The 18864-nt window shown below is 38.8% G+C and overlaps 1 protein-coding gene across 1 annotated transcript in view; it reads left to right on the top strand.

Moving 5' to 3' along the window:
* LOC111147698 (kinesin family member 6) overlaps positions 1-18864 on the top strand; it is a 458201-nt gene that overhangs the window by 156874 nt on the left and 282463 nt on the right. Inside the window, exon 10 of the mRNA XM_022503930.1 lies at positions 296-399. Coding sequence (XP_022359638.1) covers positions 296-399 — 104 coding nt within the window. The remainder of the gene's footprint in view (positions 1-295; positions 400-18864) is intronic.

Raw genomic sequence — 18864 nt, forward strand, 5'->3', positions numbered from 1 at the left:
GCTCCCGATGAAATGCAGTACAGTGATCACCTCAAGAGACAGAAAAGAAATAGGAATGAGGGGCTCCAGTTACATAAGCACTGCTTTATTTGTTAAAATGAATTCTAGAATGATTTTGACGAAACGTTAAGAATTGACGAAGTCTGGTGGTAGGTACGGGGTGGCTTTTGTATCATTCTCTGTATGTTTTCGCATCCTCTAAATTGTTCGTAATTTTCGAAGATGTTATGTTCTCTGTCACCAAGTTCCCTTTAATGAGGAGTTGACATTTATTCTCCCGCCTTGCCATTTGTAGATGATTATACGCCTACAAAAAGAAATCCAGGAACTGAGGGATGAACTGGCCGTGGTCACTGGGGAGCAGAGGACAGAGGCGCTCACAGACGCGGAGCTCCTTCAGTAAGCCTGCAGACTTGTTTTTGGGTCTTTAACTGTGAAAGTTTGTGTTAACTTCTTTGTTGGCCCCAGTGTTAGAATTTACCTCAAAGCATTAAGATCTCCTGGGAGAGTCTGAAATTGCATGTAGGCGCCAGTTAAGAGTGGCAGCTTTCCACGAAAAGCTGGCTAAGGCTGGCAATGTTTTCGCCGCCTCAGCTTTGAGGGAGTAAAGAACAGAGCCCATAAAGGATGGGAATAGCCTTCTCATGCCAACTGAAGAGAAGGGCTTGTATAATAGTCATGCAATTTTAAAACATACACACCAAACACTCCTAAGCTGTGGATCTCAGATCTAAAAGGAATTCAAGAAACATCCTTTGTATTAAAAAGCATCTTGCTGCAAACACCGATTTATCCCATGCCAATGTAGCTCTCTCCCTTAATAAATAGATGGCCCATATATTCAAGTTCCAACACTGGAAATGGGAATGAAAGGAGGGATTCAGGGCCTTTCATATCTGCAGCCATGTGGCATATTGGGGGCACGGTGTGGCTCTCGTTTTTTCTCTGACCACGAGCCACGCTGCTGGGTTTTCTTGTTTCTGTGCAACTCACAAAGCATTTATGGAGTGATAATAATGGGCTGGGCTTAAAAGCCAGTGATATTCTCAATTTCCGAATGAGAAATAGAGCTACACGAGATTTTTTCTAAGGGTTTGGTATCATTTCATCGAATCCTCTCCTACCAGAGAAAATGGTAAATAGTAGAGATGACGAAAGTGTTTTCTTTAAGCTATTTCATGGCTGTGCCCAGAGGTAGGTCTAAAGCTTGAGGAGCCTTAAGGAAGGTTTCTGCTATAATCAAAGATTTCACTCCTCTAGGATACCATTTTGTAATTCTAGAACACTGTGTTTAATAACAGGAGAGGCTCCTAAGACTTTCCTTGCAAATCCGCTTTATGGCATATATGCAATTCAAGTAAAATACTTGCCCAAAGTCACATTTTGAAGAATTCCCTGTCACTCCTTGAAATAACTTGGGATAGCTTAGATATGGAGAACCTTCTCCAGGTTGAGTATTCCTTCACTCTGATGCTCCTTTCCTCTCAAAGAAAGGAATTACCAATTATCATCTTTGAAGATGTCTCTTCAGAACTGTGAACTTCAAGTCAGGGTTTAGCCAGGAAAACAAAAGCATCCTAGGCCTCTCAACAAAAATTTATCATAGGAAATCTGTTGTAAGGAGGTGGTATTATAGGAAATAACACAGCGCCCCAGAGATGAAGAACAGCAGGGGGCCCTATACTCCTGGGACTGGGGAGAGGATGGTAGAAGCTTATGTCAGTAAAGTCTAAGGCTAAAGCCGACCAGAGGAGCTAGCTCATGATGAGTGCTGGGGCCAGGGAAGAGCAACAGGTGTTATCAGAGGCGTCATCCTGGCAGGGAGCCTGAGCTTCTCTCTCATATCACTTCCTGTCCTCCACCCGTCAGCCCATTGGCTGAACTGGCCCAGAAACCAGAAGTTAGGAGAGTCAGGGAAGGTAGTTTCCTGTGATGCAGGGTCAAAGAGGGGAAAAATAGAAGTTGGATCCAAGAGTAAAAAGGAAAATGGCCAACATGTCAAATAAGTACCAGAGTTTTCTCCAATTCCAGTATATCCTATCTGTTGTGCAGGAGGCTCCAGGTAAGGATAAGATTATGCATGTGCTAGTTTCAAGATGTCCAGTCCCTCCACTGTGCCAAATCTGAAGAATTTTAGAACTGATACAAAGAGACATCTGAATCTCTAGCTATACTGAGGAATTATACATAAACCTCTCAAGGGACTAGGGGCTTCAAGGAATTCCTAGCAGATTGAAGGGTGGGACCGACCCAGAGCCACCACGGAAAAGCTACGTCACTCTGCGTGCTGGCACCCTGGAGTGGGAGAAGTATGGCAATAGCCTGCTACACTTGAGTTTGGTAGAGCCCTGGTAGTGTGAGCAATTTGTCCTGTGGATCCTGGTGCGTTCCTTCTTCCCTTCTCCATCCAGTGTTTACGTCAGAGTTTAGGATGGAGAAATGGGAAAGGCTCCAGGTAGCTGATGATATCCAGGATAATTTGGGGGCCTGACAAGCTCTGAAGTGAGCAGTTGTCCACAGCTCTGCCTGTCCCCCGTTCCCACTGAAAGCGGCAAGGAGCACAAGCACCCATCGCTGCTTAGCCTGTCCTCCAGGACCAGCTGCCTTCGCAGATAGTCTAGAAAAGATGAGCTCACAGTCGGAAACAACCAGAAATAGAAGGACTGCTGACTTGGAGAAAGACCAGAATAAGAAGCCTAGTCTAAGCTTTGAGAGCTTCAGAACCAAACATGATAGGAAGAGTGATTAATACCTTTGGAGACGTAAAAGATGGCATTACATCCATGAAACAATAGGACCTTTATTTTTATAAAACAGACTTAAGAGGAAATCTGAAAAATGAAGAAATGTAATTGTTACCATTAAGAACTTAAAGGATGGCTCAGGGGCAGCATGAAAAAGCAGAGGGACAAATTAGTCAGCTAGGAAGAGCAAGGCTAAGGAATTCTTCCATAATATAAGATGAAAGGGTAAAGAGAAAGTTGAAAAGAAAAGAATCTTGAAGAATAGCTCTAGCTTTACCAATATCTAACAAAGAGACGTTTTTTTAAAGGAGAAATAGAGATAACACAGAGGAGCCAATGGCTAAATAAATACTCTCTTAAGAATTTCTTAGAACTAAGAAAAAAAAAAGACTTAAGAATGAAAAGGTTACCATGTACTAAGATGTATAATAATGTAGAAAAATTTTAAGACCTCAAAGTATAGGAAAGAATCCTAAAAGTTATCAAAGAAGAAAAATATCATTTACAATGAAGAATCTGATTTAGAGCAAACTTCTCATCAGCCTCTGGAGACAGGAACCTCTGGACCTCTGGTGCCAAAGAACAAAACAGAACAAAACAAAGCAGGACTGAATGGAGATTTCTGTATCTACCCAAATTAGCATTCAAATGCAAATGCGAAACAAGGCGTTTTTCAGACATACCAGCTTTGGGAAAGTTAACCACCCCAGTCCCTCTCTAGAAGAGATTACAACAGACTACATTTTCACAACAAGAAAAATGCTACAAAGTATAAAAAACAACAATGAGCAGATGTTATTTCTTTATGATACTTAATATTATATTATATTTACATTGTATCTTTTACTGACTTGCCACTTCCCACATACACAGATGTTTTTGTTTAAAAGTTATTGACAACAATCAAATTTGCCATTCACAGAAGTTTGGTGGAGAGGTAGACTGGAGAGAAATAAAAATGGGACAACTGATTTAAAATACTGACAGACTCTTGGATGTAGTTGGTTTCCTTTGATCCATAGGTAACAATACATACACACGTGTCAATTGAACAGATTCTCTTTAGACAGTGTGTAGTGTTGTCTTTAGTTTTTCTGGGCAGTTGGTTCATTCATTCATTCAACATTTATTATTCATCTAGTGTTTACAAAATTCCACCCTAGGCCTTGAGAGATGAACACAAGATGAACAAAACCTAGAGCTGGCTCTCAAGGGGTTCACAATTCACTGGCACTGACAGACAGAAGCACAAGTAATCACGATGCAAAATATAAGTGTTATGAGAACATACAAATAAAACACGAGATTGCGAAGATAGTAAGGATTAATCTTGAGTTCAGGATCCTCATGTAAAATTAGTTTGTGTGTTGGTAAGTAAACTTCCGCCGTTCCCAGTGAAATGACTTCTCTGCTGTCAAGCTAAGTATACCATATAGCATTACATCTTATTAATGACTTCTGATGAGCAGCGAAAGAGAACAAATGTGGCAAAAGGTTATACCTACTCTGCCAAAGCAAAGGACAGGGGTTCACAACCATCCGGTTCTCCACCTTGGATGCTTGTTCATACTGATAGTAAAGATTTTTCAGATAATATGGGGTTTTGTTATGGTTTTCATTTTATTGTTGTTACAGTTATGTTTTGCCAGAATCCGCTGGATTGAATATTGGCACAACTTAAAATTCATCAGACTTTAGAGTCCTGTATCATCATAAAGTAAAAGAGAGAAATTAAAATTTGCCTGACATGTGGCACTGCTATTTAATATCATTAGTCTGTACTTCTTTGTCTTCTGGGGATGCTGGACATTTATTCAGGAGTATGAATTCAATCCAGCCTCTCATTGTGCCTGGACTCCATGGATAGTGAGGGTGGGAGGCGGATAGTGCTGTTGGAGAGAATAAGAGTCCCATGGCTTGGCAGGACAGAATGGCAGAAATGTAGTGGCTTTGGTCTACTCTCTCTGTCCTGCTGTCCTGCTGTTTCCAGGCTTTATGCTGATTGGCATGACATAAGGACATTCCTATCAGAGATTCTATAAAGGATATTAGAAAGCAGGTATTTAATACATAACCTATTCTATATTCTATGTTATGTGCACTGAACACTTTGGAGATGTCTGTGAATATCTAGCCCTATCAGATTTTTTGAACTATTTCCTAACATTCTGGTTCTTAATGTAAATATTTGTTGCATTGACTTGGATGCTTCAACTGAGGAGGCTTACAGATGTCAGCCTCCAGTTATTGTGATATTTTTAGTTTACATCTTTTTTTTTTTTTTTTTTTTTTTTTTTTTGGCCTGTGTAAATTTGAGAAGAGACAGCTGGGTGAAGGCTGGATAGCCAAGTTAATGTTTATACAGAGCTTCTTGGGTGAAGATTTGATTCTGATTGATTCTCTAAACACATACCTCTTTTTTTCTCTGGTTTAAAAAAATAATAAGCCTGTAGATCTCTGGTAAGGATGGAAGTTTTATATCCTGGCCCAAGTCTAAATAGTAGAATATTTTCTGCATAGCAACATTTTACCTTTGAGATGGAATTGAACTGGATCTCATGGGCTCAAGTCTGCCCAAAGTAAACTTCTGAACATCTGGATCCTTTTTTTTTTTTTTCTGTTTTCCTGTCAGCCTTATTGAGACATATAACATATAACATTGTGTGAGTTTAAGGTGTACAATGTGATGAATTAATATATGTATATATTATGAAATGATTACCACAATATGGTTAGTTACACATCTATCAACTCACGTGTGTTTGTGTGTGTCTCTGTGTTAAGCACTTAAAGATCTACTCTCTTAGCAACTTTCAAGTACACAGTATAGTATTGTTAACTATAGTCACCATGCTGTATATTAGATCCCAGAACTTATTCATCATATAACTTGAAGTTTTTGCCTTTTCCACCAACATCTCCCCCGTTTCCTCTACCTCCCAGTCCCTGGCAAACACCAGTCTAGTCTCCATTTCTCTGAGTCCAGCTTTTTATTTTTCACACATATGTGACTTTATATAGTATTTGTCTTCCCCTGGCTTGTTTCTCTTAGTTATTTTTTGCAAGTCAGTCAGTCCTTCATCCTGAATTCATTGAGCACCTACTCGATGCTAATCATTTTAATAGGTACTTTTGGCTTTTCAGGAATATAGGGCATGGAAAAAAATTCTAAGCAGTGACAGTTTTATTGGGGACATAGTGTATATAAACAAATGCACACAGTTACACACACACATACACATATAAAACAGGGAATAAGATAGCATATTAATGAAAAGAATAAATGGACACTGAGAATTGTAAAACCTTAATTATAGTTCTAATTCTACTCGTATTGGGTTTTTAATGACTCTCTAGATTTGGGTTTCCTTGTGTATAAAGTAAGAGAAGTGGACTAAATGCTATCTGGGTCTCTTTCAGCTCCATGTTTTTAAATGTCATATCAGCTTATTACACATGGTTTAATATGTTATTTTTTCATTATCTATGATAATGAAAAGCTCAATCATGTAGGAATTCAGAAATGGGGAAGTCATTACAAGTATCACCACTGAGGAAGCTAAATAAGCCTTAAAGGACGTCAAGAGGAAGAGGGTACCACACTAAGAGAAAGAGGAGAGATCACATAAAGGAAGGTGCTGAGAGGGAAAGAGCACAGTGTCAGTGAGTGCATGCAAGTGTGTGTGCACGTGTGTGCATGTATTGGAGGGCAGGGGACAGTGGCAAGAAACCAGTATGGAGGCTTGCATGTAAGAGGCATTGCCTAATGAGGATCTGGATGAAACTAGCCTGGCAGGAGCCAAGGGTTCTCCTGGAAGAATTGAAGAATAGGGTTAGACACATAAGCAATAATCTCATGATGAGTTATGAACACCATGTGTAGGGGAGCTACTGCTTTATTTAATGGGGACTAGGAAACGTGCTTGAGAGTACTGCAATTCATTCATTTATATAATAATGTTTATTATGCTCTTCCTTTGTGCTAGGCACTAAGTGCCAGAGATATAGAAATGAACAAAACAAAGTCCTTGCACTCATGGAGTTTACATTCTGGTGGGGATAGAGATCATATACAAGATAAATAACTAAAATACAGAGCATTTCAGAGAGTAGAAAGTGTAAAAAGAAAAATAAAACAGGAGTTGCAATTTATAGGATAAATTTTTTTTTAATGGCTGCTTATAGCAACAAGTAGATGTGATAGCAACAAATAAAATGAACAGAAGTGAGAAATCAGGGTGATATTACCATCAGGTATAGAGTGATGATGATAAAAAGGCTCCAGTAATGACAGTGAAAACAGAGGATGAGACAAATGTGAGATACTTTATTGAGGAAAAATCAATAGAAGTGATGACTACCAATATAAAAGATAAAGAAGGAAGAATAGTAAAAGGTCAAGACTTTGGGTGAATTATCAAAGGTTAGAAAAGGAAGCTAGTTGAAGGGGCACCTGGGTGGTTCACTTGGTTAAGCGTCGCCTTTGGCTCAGGTCATAATCCCAGGGTCCTGGGATTGACCCCCACATCAGGCTCCCTGCTCAGCAGAGTCTGCTTCTCCCTCTCCCTCTACTGTTCCTTCCTGCTCATGCTTTCTCTCTCTATATCAAATAAATAAAATTAAAAAAAAAAAAAGCTGGTTAAGGATAAGAAATGTTCAGTTCCTGACATGATGAAGGAATATACAATATACAGAACTATTAAAGTTCTGGAACTTTAAAAGAAGGTTGAGGCTAAAGACTTAAATTTTGGAATGACTCATACTGAGTTGATTTAATGCTGAAGTCAAGTCCATAAGCCAGCTTAGAAATTCCCTGGTCTGATTTGAAATATGCAGTAATCAGGATCAACAAGACCATGTCTCGCTACATTCAAACTTACTGTAGGCAGCTTGCTAACTGAATTTACCTTTGTACTTGGCCACATCATATCCATTCCCTCCTTTATGTCGATGTACATATAATTAAATATTCCCTTCTTGGTTATTTTCCAATGGGAAAAAAATCTCCCTTCCTTTATGACTCATAGTGTTAATAATAAACAGTGTAGGAAGATGAGACATTAAAAGGATAAAAAGGGAATATTATGAACAACTTATAACAATATATTTACTAACTTATAAATCTGACAGATTTTGAAGGTGCAGACTACTAAGGAGAAATAGACAAACTTAATAGTCCTATATCTACCTAAGAAAATGAATTTGTAATAAAAGCCTACCAACAAAGAAAACTCCAGGCCCAGATAGCATCACTGTAAATCCTGCCAAACATTTAGGGAATAAATAATACCAATTCTACACAAACTTTTTTCAGGAAACAGAGGAGGGAACAATTCCCAACTCATTTTATAGGCCAGGGTTGCCCTAATATCTTAAGTAGACAAATACATTTACAAGAAAAGAAAACCAGAAACCAACATCTCCTATGAGTAAAAATGTTAAAAAAAATATTTGCAACTTGAGTCTACCAAACATAAAAAAAATTAATAAATCATGACCAAGTGGGGGTTATTTCAGGAACACAAGACTGGTTTAACATTCAAAAATCAATCAATGAAATTCACCATGTCAGCAAACTAACAACAACAACAACTAACAACAAATATTTGATCATCTCAGTAGATGCAGGCAAGCATTGTACAAACTTTGACATCCACTCATGGTGAAAGAATAGAAGGGAACTTCTATCACCTAAAAAGTATATTTACAAAAAACAATAGAGCTAATTTAACAATTAACAGTTAAAGAAAGAATTCTTTCCCCCTAAAATGGGAAATGAGGCAAGGATGTCTTTTCTCACCTCTTCAACATTATACTAAGAGATCTAGTCAGTGCAATACAGCAACAAAAGATAAATAAAACACATAAAGGATTAGAAAGGAAATAATAGAAATATTTTTAGTCACAGACAATATGTTTGTCTATGTAGAAAACTAAAAAAAAAAAAAAAAAAAAAAAAAAATCCAGAAAATAAAAAGGCAACTGGAACTAATAAATGAGGTTAGCAAGATTGTAGGATACAAGGTCAATATACAAACTAAATTATATTTCTATATACTAACAATGAACAACTGGAAATTTAAATAAATCCAGCATCATTTATAATATAATCAAAACCCAAAATACTTAGTGGTAAATCTAACAAAATATGTACAAGATTCATATGCTAAAAATGATAAAACATTGATGAAGAAATTAAAAAATGCTTAAGTAAATGCAAAAATATACTGTATACATGGATTGGGCTATTTAATGCTACAATGTCAGTTCTTCCAAAATTGATCTGGAGATTTAATGTAATCCCAACCCAAATTCCAGCACGCTTTTTGTGTGTGGAAATTGGCAAGTTGCTTCTAAAATTCACAGAATTGCAAAGGACCTAGAATAGATAAAACGACTTTGTAAAAGAAAAACAATCCATACTTTACACTATATACAAACATTTGAAATGAATCATAGCTCTCAATATACAATGTAAAATATAAAACCTCTAAAAGAAAAGATAGAAAACCTTTGTGACCTTGAGTTGGGCAAAAAATGTATAGGACATAGGAAGCACAAACCATAAAAGAAAAAAAAAAGATAAATTGGACTCCATCAAAATCTAAAAAAACCTACTCTTTGAAACACACTTTAAAAAATTTTAAAAACACAGACTGGCAGAAAACATTTTCAAAACAGATGTCTGACAAAGGACCTGTATCCAAAATATAGTTTAAAAATGATCACAATTCAATAATAAAAAAACAAACAATAATATGGACAAAATATTTGAGCAGACGTATATCAAAGATAAATGGCAAATAAGGACGTAAGGTCAACATAATTAGTCATTAGGGAAATCAAATTAAAACCTTAGTGTAATGATACTATACAATTTTTAGAATAGCTTTTTAAAACTAGCAATAGTTAACGCTGGTAAGGATGAGACCCTGAAACTTTCTTACGTTGCTGGTGGGGATGTTACATGGAGTCCCCACTTTGGAAAAACAGTTTTGCAATTTCTGATAACATTAAATATTATACTTACCATAAACTTCAGCAATCCCATTACTAGGAATTTTTCTATGAGAAATGAAAGCATATGCCCACTCAAAGACTTCTACATGAATATTTACAGCAACTTTCCTCAAAATTTCCCAGAACTGGAACCATCCTAAACCAGTGAGTGGTTAAGCAAATGGCTGTACAGCCATATAGTTGAATCACACCCAGCAGTAAAAATGGAGTGAACTATTGATGCATTCAGCAGCTTGGATGAATCTCAAAAGCATTATGCTAAGTAACAGAAGCCAGATACAGAAGGCTACATACTATAAGATTCTATTTATGGGACATTCTGTAAAAGGCAAAAGTATAGTAAGAGAAATCAGATTAGTGGTTGCCAAGAGATTGCTGGTGGGAGCCGGAAGGAACTGATTACAGAGGAGCAAGAGGGAATTGTTTAGGGTGATAGAAATATTCTATATCTTGATTTTAGTGGCAGTTACATAACTATACACACTTGTCAAAATGCATAGTCTACACATCTAGAAAAGGTGAATTAAAAATTTTACTACCTATAAATTTAACCTCAACTAACCTGACCTTTAAAGACAACTTGAAAAATCTGTATGATAAAAGGTAATATAAAATTTTAAAACCAGTCACTAAATACAGCAAAGCAAAGTAAAACAAAACCATACAGTGAGGAAATTTCCTTAGGTAAGATTGTGCTGTAGTTAGTTTAATAATAGAAACTTATCTTTGACTATAAGCCCCTCGGAGCACAGAGACATATCTTTTTACCATTAATTACTGCATGCCCAAATTGAGGAGGACTTCCTCAGTTTCCTGCTCTGCTACCAACCTGAGTATGTCCCCACCCCCTCCTTCCTTCCTGTTGCAGTCATGTGTCCCCTCTCCCACTTAGAGCTCCCCTCACCAAACGTGCTCTCAGTCCCAGTCCCTTCTGCCATCTCAGGAACATCCATTATCCTTCTTTTCTTTAATCTTCAAGTTTTCCCCATATTTTTATATATATGTATATTTTATATGTGTGTGTGTGTATATATATATATATATATATATATATATATAGAGAGAGAGAGAGAGAGAGAGAGGATATATATATCCTTTCCTTCCTGAAGCTCAACTACACCAAGAAGTTGCTTTTACTCATGGTGTCCATTCCCTTCCATCATCCTCGGCACCCTCCGATCTGGCTTTTACTGCCTCACGCTGAAGAGCCATTACAGTTACTGATGACCTACATGTGGACAAATGTAATGGGTCAATTTCAGTCCTCATCTCTCTTGACCTGTTGGCAGCATTCGTCATTATTAACAACCCTGACACTGACTCACTGTCTACTTGGGACCTGCCCCTCCCCTGATGCTCTTTGGCTTCCCTGGCACATTCTCCTCCTTTCGTGTTGGCATTCCTTAAGGTACTATTGCAAAGCCTCCCCTTCTCTCTTTACTTTATATTTTTTCCTAGGTGATCTCATCAATAGCCACACACCCCCGATGACTCTGATTTATTTTTCTAGCCCACATTTTTTCTTCTCTGAATGCCACACTTATCAATTGCATTGCCTACCTGCCAGCACACTCTGAACTCCACCTGCCCCAACTGAACTCTGATCTTTCTCCAGACCTGGTCTCTGCCTCTGTATCCCTATTAGTCTTTGTCACTGCCAGGCCTATAATTTCCCCAGCCAGAAATGTGGAAGTTACCTGTGACTATACTTTTCTTCTCACCCCCATCCCTGGCAAATTCAATCCATTGGGAAGTCCTTTTGACTCTGTCTTCAAAGCATGTCTTAAATCAGACAACTTCACACCCACTCCAAACCTCGGCTACCTTCTTTTCACTACTAAAATGGTGCCATAATAGGATTTTCTCAATCTACTTTGCTCCCTCTAATTCTTTTTTTTGTGCAGCCAGAATATTCTTTTTTTTTTTTTAAGTGAAATTCTTATCATTTGACTCTTTCGAAGACTCTTCAGTGACTTCTGACTTCCCATTGTTCTTGGGAAGAGACGAGATTTCTTTCTATGATCTGTAAGTGTCTGCCCCATCTGACCCTTTTCTGTGTTTTCAGCCACATTTCACATATGTCTCCCCTTTGTCCCCGAGCTTCAATGGCACTGGCCTTTTGGTTCCTTAAATATTTCATTTCGTCTCTTACTCAGGGGCCTTTGCACTTGCAATTGCCTCTGCCTTCTGATTGGGATGACCTGTGTGTGCATGGAGACACACACACATACATCTTGATTTGTTTGTTCTACTCCTCCTCCAAATCTCAGTTTAAATTCTCCCTCCTTGGTTGATCTGCAGCCCCAACTAAATCATGACAGGTTTTCACCTTTTCTGTACATTTCTGTCAGCATACTTATCTCTGGTTAGAATCATGTGCCTGGGGTATTGTTTGGTTGTTATCTGTTGTCCTCCACCACACTGAAAGGCCTTTGAAGCTATGTCTGCTTACAGTGAAAGTACACAGCACCTTAATTTGTATCATTTTGTGGCACATAATCAACGAATATGCAGTGAATATTAATACAGCAAAGAATACACATAAGCTACACTATGCAGGAAAAAGCTTGAGAGGTATTTGACCCGTTCATGAGCACTTAATTGCACAATTTGAGAGATGGAGCTACTGAAATCCATCCATGCAAGCACGTATTACCCTGAGCAGATGAGGCCTTAGTTTGGTGTGCAGTTTACCAAATGGGAAGTGGTTCCTGCAGTGACAGGGTCACTCCTACTCCTCAGGAGTTCCCAGATTGCTCTTGCTGGGCTTATTGCTCCTGTTGGGAAATAATGCCATCCTTCCAGACTGAAACAGTTGGTAAAGCTGGCAGCTGTGCTGGAGTTGACCCTCAGGCCCTTCAACCAAGTGCCAAATAGAGAGTAGGCCTTCACTTTCCATCCTTGGGGCTATCTATACTCTGTGTTGGGGCTCATTTGGAGATTGTTATCTGATGGAATTTCTTTGTTTATTCTTTGTCAAGTTAAATAATTTAAGACTAAATATAGTTTAAAATCAAGCACATTGTATTATCAGAAGCACGGACACAGAATTTGTTTCAAAAGAATGGATCTGTACTAATAAAAGCTTCCTTGATGCCCAAACTTCTACTTGGACATATAAATGAATATACATGAAGGAAGAGTTCTAAATCTTCATTTTCCCACCAAGTAAATCTCACTTTGAAGTAATTTATACTTTCATTCATTCTTTCTAGTGAAGAAGCCCTCATCGGGTACCAGCGATCCCATGTCAGGTACTCTGTTAGGACCTGGGAGCCAGGGGCGGATGACCAGACATACATGCTTCCTGGTGATGCTGAGCTGCTGTCAGAGACACTTGGGTCCAAGATGGGGAGGGGAGTTTTTGTAAGGGGCAGGGGAACAGGGAGGAAAGACTTTATAGAGGAAGTGACACACGGAAAACCCATCAGTGCTTTCATCCTCTTGCAGTAAGCATTTCAAGGTGACTTCAGGAGAAGTAATTTCCACCACAGTTAACTTGAAGTTAAATTTTTTTTTATTCGACTAGTCTAATAAAAGTTTAATTGGGTTCAGTTCCTCAATTTGTTTGAACTGGATTAAAACCATAAAATAGATTTCAACTCCAGATATAGTGGCTCTCCTGAACCTAAAATTTGATAACTTGTTCCCCAAGGTATGGGACAGAACAATTAAAATCAAGACCATCCCATAGAATTTGAGATACACCATCACCTTGATTATAAATTTTGTACTGTACCCTCAGACTATTCGAGAAATGAGATGAAGCAGACAAACAAATGAATAAATCCCCACAATATTGGAGTTAATATAGTTCTAGTGAGAATTAGATACCAAACCAGTCTTTTTTGGGAGAATCTCTTGTCAGTACTTAAATCTGGATACTTTATCCTTTTTATATTCAGTTTATTGTCACTGGCCTCCAGAGTGGTTTTATTTGTCAAGCTGTTATTAAAAATATGCTTCAAAATCATAACTTATGCTGTGTAAGTCCTATGACATGACGAGCTGTCCTGATTGGTCTCTGGAAGAGTCTTCACTGTGGAGGCAGGGAGGAATGGATTTCAGGAAACCATGCTCCCCAAGGATGGAAGAGAGAGAGAGAAGAGGTTGTGGGGAGAGAGAGAGAGAGAGAGAGACAGTGCAGGAGAGAAAGAGAGAAGCCCAGGCAGGAGTCTGAACAATCTCTTGAAAATTGTTTGAAACATGACTAAACTTTTTCCAGCACCAGATTGCCCATCAGAAAACGAGAAGTCTCAAGAAAGTTTCTGCCTAATTTCTTGTCATTATGGATGAAATTATCCCGTTGACAGTGATATGGATTATCTCTGATTCTCCAGAATCTCCTCCCAGGACCTGCTGGGGCTGCCTATGGTCTGGCCCCTGGCAACTGCTGGGGCCTGTTCCCACCTCCATCCTCTCTCCCCCTGGTCTCCTCACCAGGAAATGCTCCTGAAATGCTCCTCCCTCACTTCATTACTCAAGTGTCACATTATCAGGAAGACTTCCTTCCCAGGCCACCTTATCTAAAACACACCTTCCTGTTACTCTTTATCCCCTGTATATGGAGTTATTTTTCTTCGTAGCAGCAACAGGATTTTTAATGTTTCATTGTCCATTGTCTGTCTCTGCCTCTCTGCCTACTTTGTGAGGACTTGGTCTTTGTCCATGTTGTTTGCCATTATGTCCCTGTCACCTAAAACAGTACCAGGCCCATGAAGATAATGTGTTGAATGAACTGGTAAACACTCTGTGGGGGGTCTGAGTTCCATCTCTGGCTTTTTTTTTTTTTTTAAGATTTTATGTATTTATTTATTTATTCAGAGAGAGCATGAGCAGATCTCTGGAGACTCCAGGCTGAGCAAAGAGCCCAATGAGGTGCTTGTTCCCATGTCCCAGAGATCATGACCTGAGCCAAAATCACACTCAACTGACTGAGCCACACAGTGCCCACTGACACCCACCCCTTCCCTGGCTTTTTACCTCTCCAGGGCCCCACTCAGAGCAGCCCCTGGGTGTTGTGTGTGAGCAGGGCCCCTCAGAACTAGTCTGTGTGGATAGAAAGCACTTCCTGACATTCATATTCAACTTCACTGGTTTGGGATCCATGGTCAGCGAGGCTTTTGAAGGATTTATCAGTGTGAATGATGAGGAATTATTTGCAATATTCAGAATTTGGCCCACAACTATTTTTTTTTATTTTTTTAATTTATTTTCAGCCTAACAGTATTCATTGTTTTTGCACCACACCAAGTGCTCCATGCAATCCTTGCCCTCTCCAATACCCCACCACCTGGTTCCTCCAACCTCCCACCCCCCGCCCCTTCAAAACCCTCAGATTGTTTTTCAGAGTCCATAGTCTCTCATGGTTCACTTCCCCTTCCAATTTCCTTCAACTCCCTTCTCCTCTCTAACTCCCCTTGTCCTCCATGCTATTTGTTATGCTCCACAAATCAGTGAAACCATATGATAATTGACTATCTCTGCTTGACTTCTTTCACTCAGCATAATCTCTTCCAGTCCCGTCCATGTTGCTACAAAAGTTGGGTATTCATCCTTTCTGATGGAGGCATAAAACTCCATAGTGTATCTGGACCACATCTTCCTTATCCATTCATCCGTCGAAGGGCATCTTGGTTCTTTCCACAGTTTGGCGACTGTGGCCATTGCTGCTATAAACATTGGGGTACAGATGGCCCTTCTTTTCACTCCATCTGTATCTTTGGGGTAAATACCCAGTAGTGCAATTGCAGGGTCATAGGGAAACTCGATTTTTAATTTCTTGAGGAATCTCCACACTGTTCTCCAAAGAGGCTGCACCAACTTGCATTCCCACCAACAGTGTAAGAGGGTTCCCCTTTCTCCACATCCCCTCCAACACATGATGTCAAGCTTTACTACAAAGCTATGATCACCAAGACAGCATGGTACTGGCATAAAAACAGACACATAGACCAGCGGAACAGAGTAGAGAGCCCAATATGGACCCTCAACTCTATGGTCAAATAATCTTCGACAAAGCAGGAAAAAATATACAGTGGAAAAAAGTCTGTTCAATAAATGGTGCTGGGAAAACTGGACAGCTATATGTAGAAGAATGAAACTCGACCATTCTCTTACACCGTACACAAAGATAAACTCAAAATGGATAAAAGACCTCAGTGTGAGACAGGAATCCATCAGAATCCTAGAGGAGAACATAGGCAGTAACCTCTTCGATATCAGCCACAGCAACTTCATTCAAGATATGTCTCCAAAGGCAAAGGAAACAAAAGCAATAATAAACTTTTGGGACTTCATCAAAATCAAAAGCTTCTGCACAGCAAAGAAAACAGTCAACAAAACAAAGAGGCAACCCACGGAATGGGAGAAGATATTTGCCAATGACAGTACAGACAAAAGGTTGATATCCAGGATCTATAAAGAACTCCTCAAACTCAACACACACAAAACAGATAATCATATCAAAAAATGGGCAGAAGATATGAACAGACACTTCTCCAATGAAGACATACAAATGGCTATCAGACACATGAAAAAATGTTCATCATCACTAGCCATCAGGGAGATTCAAATTCAAACCACATTGAGATATCACCTTACACCAGTTAGAATGGCCACAAATATTTTTTTTCTTTTTTATGATTTTGGTTTATTTTTTTTGTTTTTTATAAACATAGAATATATTTTTATCCCCAGGGGTACAGGTCTGTGAATTGCCAGGTTTACACACTTCACAGCACTCACCATAGCACATACCCTCCCCAATGTCCATAACCCCACCCCCCTTCTCCCAACCCTCCTCCCCCCAGCAACCCTCAGTTTGTTTTGTGAGATTAAGAGTCACTTATGGTGGGCACCTGAGTGGCTCAGTGGGTTAAGCCGCTGCCTTCGGCTCAGGTCATGATCTCAGGGTCCTGGGATCGAGTCCCGCATCGGGCTCTCTGATCAGCAGGGAGCCTGCTTCCCTCTCTCTCTCTTTCTCTCTGCCTGCCTCTCTGTCTACTTGTGATCTCTCTCTCTGTCAAATAAATAAATAAAATCTTTAAAAAAAAAAAAAAAAAAGAGTCACTTATGGTTTGTCTCCCTCCCAATCCCATCTTGTTTCATTTATTCTTCTCCTACCCGCTTAACCCCCCATGTTGCATCTCCACTTCCTCATATCAGGGAGATCATATGATAGTTGTCTTTCTCCGATTGACTTACTTCGCTAAGCATGATACCCTCTAGTTCCATCCACGTCGTTGTGAATGGCAAGATTTCATTTCTTTTGATGGCTGCATAGTATTCCATTGTGTATATATACCACATCTTCTTTATCCATTCATCTGTTGGTGGACATCTAGGTTCTTTCCATAGTTTGGCTATTGTAGACATTGCTGCTATAAACATTCGGGTGCATGTGCCCCTTCAGATCACTACGTTTGTATCTTTAGGGTAAATACCCAGTAGTGCAATTGCTGGGTCATAGGGTAGTTCTATTTTCAACATTTTGAGGAACCTCCATGCTGTTTTCCAGAGTGGTTGCACCAGCTTGCATTCCCACCAACAGTGTAGGAGGGTTCCCCTTTCTCTGCATCCTCGCCATAACTATTTTTTGAATTTTGTCCAGAATTACCAAGATCAGGCAGAGAAAATTTATTGGAATGAACTGAGGCAAGATACTTGAATTCTAATTGTGACCTGTCTTCTAGCCTGCTGAGATGTGTTACTTAAAATGTTCACTCCACCTCAATTTTCTAATCTTAGGTGTGTGACTTTGGGCAAATTATATCATCTCTGTGTGTCCCAGGTATTAATCTGTTATAACAGAGGAATAATGGTATCTAACCTCAGTGCTGTTCTGAGGGTTGATAAGGAAACTTGTGTTATGCACTGGACACAATTATTATTATTTCCCTATGATTCTTTGATATAATTTTTACTGGTGCTGAAGAATCTACTTATATTTTGTCAGGCTTCTTTACTTAGAAATGAAGAAGCAAACCACATTTTAATATCTCTCTTTAGAATATATACGCAGTCACACATTCATGCACAAAGGAGTACCAGAAGGAAACACCACAAAAATGTTATTGGAATTACCAGTTTTTTGCTTTTGTTTTCTAGTTCTTTTTACTTGACTCTATTTCCTAAAATTTCTGTGGAAAATTTAAGTTTACTTTTAAAAGAACAAATGTCGCCTATTTTACAGCTCCGAGTGGCAAAATAAGGTCATTTCACCTAATTAATGAACAGCAGAAAAAAATGCCCTTCTTTGTTAACTCTACTTTTACACTAAATTTCACAGCTGAATTAAAAGCAAATGTTCTCTCTTGGCATATTGCAAATTATTGCACAACCCACATAGTTGGTCCTGAGATCTAAATTACATCTGCTTCTGGAATTTTAACTTTAGTTTTATAGTTAATATTCGTATTATTTTTTGTATATTTGGGCTATAATATTGTGTATTATTAATCAGTCGTTTCAGAGTGGTGCTTTTCTTAGACAGTTGATATAAGACTGTATATCTAAATGGCTAAATAAAACAAAACATATAAATTACCAGAATGGAATGTTCATAAAATGCTTCCAAATTGGACGTGCTTGCTTTGAATCTTACTGTCTACTTCCTTAACCATAACAGTGCTCTACATACTCCAAAAGTGACAACAATTTGTTGAAACTTTCTAGATAATTTGGAAAATTAAAGATAAAGTAGCATCCTGAATCATAAAGAGAACCGATGCCTTAAGTTTTCATTTGTATTTAAAGTAACATTATAAATTGGAATAAAGTCTTTGTAAATGTGTGTACGTAATTTACACTATGTAGTGTGTATAAGTATATAAGGGATGTGTACTTACAGAAATTCTGAAAAACAGAGACAGACAAATAAAAAAGCCATCTGTATATGCACAGGCCCATATCTGAGCGCATGAGAATCATGCCAGAGGGAAAAGCAAATGCTTTTCTCTTGAATGTTGTTGGTGAAGGCTTTTCCCCCAGGTGACTTTGCCAGCCACTTGTAGATGTTTTATCGAATATTAAGGCATATCTTCCAAGCCCCTGTTCTCTCTCCACCCCGCTTTTCTTCAGGATCCCCGCCAGCTGGAAT

The sequence above is a fragment of the Enhydra lutris genome, unplaced genomic scaffold, assembly GCF_002288905.1.
Source record: "Enhydra lutris kenyoni isolate GAN:26980312 unplaced genomic scaffold, ASM228890v2 scaffoldscaffold17, whole genome shotgun sequence".
NCBI lineage: Eukaryota > Metazoa > Chordata > Mammalia > Carnivora > Mustelidae > Enhydra > Enhydra lutris.